This window comes from Limulus polyphemus, unplaced genomic scaffold (assembly GCF_000517525.1).
Source record: "Limulus polyphemus unplaced genomic scaffold, Limulus_polyphemus-2.1.2 Scaffold4484, whole genome shotgun sequence".
Taxonomy (NCBI): Eukaryota; Metazoa; Arthropoda; class Merostomata; order Xiphosura; family Limulidae; genus Limulus; species Limulus polyphemus.
In genome coordinates this window covers 73412-79299 of record NW_013670094.1, presented here as the reverse complement: position 1 = coordinate 79299, position 5888 = coordinate 73412, and the positions used below count along the sequence as shown (strand labels likewise).

General features: G+C 35.5%; 1 protein-coding gene across 2 annotated transcripts in view; it reads left to right on the top strand.

The window, feature by feature from the left end:
- LOC106471232 (serine/threonine-protein kinase BRSK2-like) overlaps nucleotides 1-4174 on the top strand; it is a 17118-nt gene extending 12944 nt beyond the window's left edge. For both annotated transcript variants that reach the window (XM_022399856.1, XM_013931823.2), the window contains 3 exons: nucleotides 2358-2417; nucleotides 3752-3975; nucleotides 4102-4174. In XM_022399856.1, coding sequence (XP_022255564.1) covers nucleotides 2358-2417; nucleotides 3752-3975; nucleotides 4102-4148 — 331 coding nt within the window. In that variant the 3' untranslated portion in view covers nucleotides 4149-4174. The remainder of the gene's footprint in view (nucleotides 1-2357; nucleotides 2418-3751; nucleotides 3976-4101) is intronic.
- The last annotated feature ends 1714 nt before the right edge of the window (nucleotides 4175-5888 follow it).

The following is a 5888-nucleotide window of genomic DNA, read 5'->3' as shown; positions in this document are numbered from 1 at the left end:
CTGTATTCTGAAACTATTTTAGCCTAGAAGAACAGTCAGAAAATATTTTGAACATTTTCATTTCCCAGAAACAGTCTCAAAGGTAGGAATGATAATATAATTATTATAGGTAATTATATATATGCCTCTATACGTCACGTTATCAAACGTATACAAAAGCCAGTGTGTGTCACGTCACGGTCGAGTTCTCGAACTAAGAGTAAAAGCGAAAATGCATTTATTCAAACAGAATAGTTCGTTTTGTAGTTTAAATATTTCATTTTAAACTTTCATCACATAGACTAACAATGTTAGGTTATACTTTTATTGCTGAACAACGTAACATACAAGCCATTGCTTAAACGCATTGGCTTTTTTCTCTATATTAGAAGTTATTATATTATGTCGTTTTTTTTGCTAGCTTGTCTTATTAAAAAGATGCGCGTGTCTGTCTGTGATTTTTATTTGTAATATTAGGAAATACACCATTAATCTAATGTTTGATACAATTCTTGTGACTATATATTCTGAATGACCAACTTATTCACCCACTCCCATCGCGATGTTGAGAAAAACATTGTTCAATTATCTGGTCGGATCGAATTTACGGAAAATTAACTAACGAACGGAGACGTAACAGTATAAAAATTGTATAAATACAGTTAATAGTAGTAAATAAACTAAAGGGGGGGGGGGGAATATAGAGCAAAAATGCAGGCAACAATGTATGAAAATGAATGAACACGTGTATCGGGTAATATTGTTGAAAGGGATACAACAATAAAAGATATATTAAGCGGAGGACGACGGTTAAACAAAGGTAACAAAAGTGAACAGGCTAGAGAGAAAAAAGAGTGCGAACCTTCGAAGAAAAGGCCGTAGACACTAAATGTCAGAGTGAGAAAGTGTAGGGCGGGGAAATAGAAAGGATAAAGTTAGAGAACTCTTCATTCATCCCAAAGGAATTAACAGTATTGGACGTTATTTAACTTCCAATATGATGCTCGCTACATATCTTGCCAAATACACAGCCTGGGCACTCACACCATGTGTAACATCTGCAGGTTCATTTTTAAAGATTCCTTCAATTTCAAATATACACTAGACCAACTAAATTCTAAAGCCTAACTTTGATGTCGTGTCACACTTCGCCGAAATCCCCGCCAATGAAGCTTGCAATATTGCACTCAACCTCTACATTAATGACCCCAACAAGTTAATGCGCATCCCCAGCACACTTTTTGCTTCTCTCTTAGAATTTACAACGACTAAAACCAACTTCATTTTCAACAACGAACATTTCCTTCAAATAGATGGTTTAAGTATGGTTTCACCCGTTCTTGCCAATATATTTATGACCCAGATCGAAACACACGCCATACATTGTACGCTTCATCCCCCACTATACTGGTACAGATATGTCGATGACACTTATGCTGGTTTCACTTCTACAGAACACAAACTAACTTTCTTTAAACACATAAATTCCATTCATCCAAACATCAAATTTACCATAGAACACGAAAACAATAAACAGTTATCCTTTCTTAACCTCAAAATTATTAGATCGGACACACAGTTTAAAACTAAAATTCACCGTAAGAACACGCGCGCGCACACCGGCCTCTACATCCCCTGGAATTCCGCTCATGACATCACACAAAAAAAATCAATACACTTAAAAACCTCATAAACACAGCCACAAGACTGTTCAACGGACTACATAAATGAAGAAATTAACCACTTAAAGCATTCCTTTATTCACACCAATAAATTCCCACCAGCTATTGTTTAAAAATTCTCCAACATTCCCCACAACAAAACTCAACTTGCGAACAAAATTGATACTAACAAACCCAACAATAGAACATTACACTACAGTTTACCTTTGTTTGCGTATATAAAGTAACTTTACACAGTTTGTTTGTTCTTGTGTAAACAAAATTACTTACAATTGTTTGTGTAAATTAAGTTACTTTGCAGTTTTTGTTTAATCTAAAACTACTTAACGTAGCTAAGTCTTGGAAATGTTGTACTCCAAAGAGTACAACACGAGTACAAGACCTATTTCTGTTGTCTAAATCTCCTTATGAATGCCTGAATTAATGTTATGCAATTTTCGTTTACACTTTTCTAATTTTGTTGCCAGGATTGTGATTTAGCTGTTTTTATTAAAAAAAAACAACTAAAAACAAAAAAAACATACTTTCTTATATTGCTGCCTTTGTAATTGAGACGTGTTTAATGTGTGGATTTTATAAATTGATAGGATTTCAATCAGATTGTTTTTATTTATTCAGAATCATTCTCTAGATACTATGACAATTAATATTTTTTAATCTAAAGATATTTACGTTAGTGTTTGATTTTTTTTCCAGGTATTCGTTTGACCGCGTCAGTCATGGTTCCCCACTGTCCTCTCGACGAATTCCTTACAGGTAAAAACCTTGCTCAGTCCACTTGAATAACTTGATGTGAATTTATTTACTGAACAGCTTTTTGTTTGTGATGTGAATCACAGAAAAGAACTGTGACCGCCATAGCTCCAAGAAGAAACAACCAAGAAACCTGAAATTTTGTATCCATACTAAGTGAACCCTTGATAATCTGATTGATCAAATCTTGTTAGCACTGATGAATATAAATTAAATTATGATTTAAATTACAATTTAGATCGAATTTTGTCTCTGATTCAAATCTCGAACACGAGCCCCCAATTTATTATATTACGTATTACAATTTCAAATAGCCTGAAATTAAATTAACTGATAATTTAAATTTAGTAGTTAAATTACACTTTGGATTTAGTAGTTAAGTAAAAGCCGATATATAGTCAGTTTATGATATTTGCCAACAAGATTGATACATACAGTTTTCTTTTTTAACAAAACTACGTTTTAATATACTCACAAAAATACAATTTACAATAACAGTTATTACAAATAGTTATTACAAACAATGATTTATAAACAAAAGTTTCACAAACTTACAAGCAATATAAAATCTACTTTCTAGTCTGGAACTTCTTTGATATCTTATTGAGGGTTCACGATGAGCGAGTTAATTAGGAGTTGACGTAGGTACGATTCGCTTAACGGGAAGCTAGCTAGCTATGTCCTTCGTTATTTACCAGCCACACACGCAGAGTTTTCGTAAAAATACTAATGCCCGATGAGAATCCACTGAAGTTAAATGATTTGTAATGTTCGAACTTTGTAAAGGTTCCTGGTCAAATGTATGAAGTTTTCCGATTGATAAGCGTAATAACAATCGGAGTTATAGCTTCCAAAATTTATAGCAAACTAGTAATAGATACTCCTTTTTTTTTTTTTGGCATGTCGCGTTGCTTATATTTATAAGCGTCTGGAGACTTTCTAGAAATTTCAGTTTTATGTAACAACTGACGCTAACACAAGCGTTTACATACACGCATATATTGTTGATTCTTACTCTCGAGAATCTTCTACAACTTTGGAGAATAGGCAGGAGTTTCGCAGTACATATTTAACAGTATAAGCTATGTATGTTTCTAAATATAAATTTAACCTAAACAAACGTTGGTATTAAATATATAATAAAAATTCTTTACAATTGTCACAAATGTATATGACATGACTACATTACACTGTCACAATGAACTTGTCTAATGGATGAATCATTTTGGGGCATTGAAGTTCTTTGTTCCATTTTTTGTCAAAACAGAAATTAATTTTATGTTATTTGCGAGGATACGTAAAAAAAATAAACAACACATTTTCGTAAAATTTTACAGCAGACCCAAACGAAGCTACAGTACTGCTAAGTCCCACACGAGTAAACCTGAAATCAGTTCAGTGAAATCTTCCAGACCTGCTTCCATGGAGACCACTGAGGAAAGCCTTTCAGGAACTCCCCCTGGTTCTCCAGGTATGCATCAAGCCAAATGGAAGTCACGCCTGAACACAATCAGGAATGGTTTTCTCGGAAGTCCGCGTTTCCACAGAAGAAAACTACGAAGTAAGCTAGCTTATCAAAATTCTAGTTTGTGTAAACGACGAGTTGAATCTGGTGTGTGATATTTGTGTGTGAGAACATTATTCTTGTAATATCTATCTTCACAAATTTTTTTTCTCTTCCTTCTAGCGCCATCTGCTTCTGACGATACAGGATCGGATTCCTCGCCAGAGTAAGTTTACGTTTACTACCGCCAGAGTAAGTTTACGTTTACTACCGCCAGAGTAAGTTTACGTTTACTACCGCCAGAGTAAGTTTATGTTTACTACCGCCAGAGTAAGTTTACGTTTACTACCGCCAGAGTAAGTTTATGTTTACTACCGCCAGAGTAAGTTTACGTTTACTACCGCCAGAGTAAGTTTACGTTTACTACCGCCAGAGTAAGTTTATGTTTACTACCGCCAGAGTAAGTTTATGTTTACTACCGTCTAGCTGTGCATCTTCTGCGAAAGCAAAACGGTGCACTCGACATTCTTCCAGATGTCTCTGGAAACAAATAATATAAAATTAGCAAACAACTGCAGCATTGGTGTACAACATTCACATTTCAGCAAACACGGGTTTGTCATTGGTGTACAACATTCACATTTCAGCAAACACGGGTTTGTCATTGGTTTACAACATTCACATTTCAGCAAACACGGGTTTGTGTTTTAAAAAAATGTTTTGAAACGGGAAGCTGGTTATAAAGCAGACTAGAAGTTCATAAATTGTAGAAACGGCTGATATAAGAAATCAAAACTTGTATTACATAATAGCAATATATATATACATATATATAGCTACGTTAAAAATGTCATTATAACCGAGTCCAAGTAGGCTTAGCAACTCGAGAAATTTCTACAACAAGTTTACATTTGTGTCAATCCAATTTTTTGTTCGTCCTAGCCAAACTAGGGTTGGAAAGAAATTATAGTTTTTCTACTATCTATCTGTGCTAGTACATTCCATGGGGAGTGGGGGGGGGGGCTCCCATTCAAGATGAACAAACAAAGGTGAAATGTCTAGTTCAACGTGACGCTTATGATGAAAGCTTTGGAGAATTAATTTTCAGAAATAACTAAGACAGAACAACATTTTGAAAGACTTTCGTCTCTTGTCTTCAGATCAGCTTGCACAATCCAATCACGGTGTTAATTTAGGTTAAAATATATTTCGTTCCCCGAAGGAGAAAGATATATAACCAGGGGCGGTCAGAAACTTTTGTTTCTCTTCACTCCACATTAAGTGGCGCTTGACTTTTAAGGGTTTTAAGGCTTGAGTGGGTGAAAAGTGATAATGACAATATTACTTTCTGCTAGTGATGATGCCATAAATAGGGTGAGCTGTGAGGAGACATGGGGGAGTAAGAAGGAGACCTTTGTTGAATTGTTTGACTTCAGGACATTTCTATCGGCGAAACACGTGCGTCTATTGATCCACGTGGCTTAAGATTGCGTGAGGCGTGACGTCAGGCTGTCGGTGAGATGAGTACGTCCGTTCCTCTTTAAAATACTGAAAATATGTTGTTTTTAAAATTATTGGTTAAATTTAAACCTAGAATATAACTTAACATTAAATGAGATGGTCCTTTTCAGGGCTGGGATAAAAAAAATCCAAAGCTTGATGGAAATTATGCTGTGGGGGGAATTGGAGCACCCCCTAGGAAACCCAATTTCACGGCTAGGGCGCCGAATAAAATGCCCTGACCGTGCCCGGAAGAAGCTGTGGATAAAGAAATTCAATGAAACTTATTAATGGTGTACGGCTGCATGTGACGATTGTAGGCTAGAAAAGGCTGGATGAGTTAAGAGTCGACGTGAAGCTAGGTAGATCCTGGGTTTTTTGCTTTTTTTTTGGACTTTGAGGGATCAGGCGTAGGAACTGCGTCTTTCGTAAGAAGATGTTGCAAGGCTTGGTGGAGGCTTCGGTCTGTT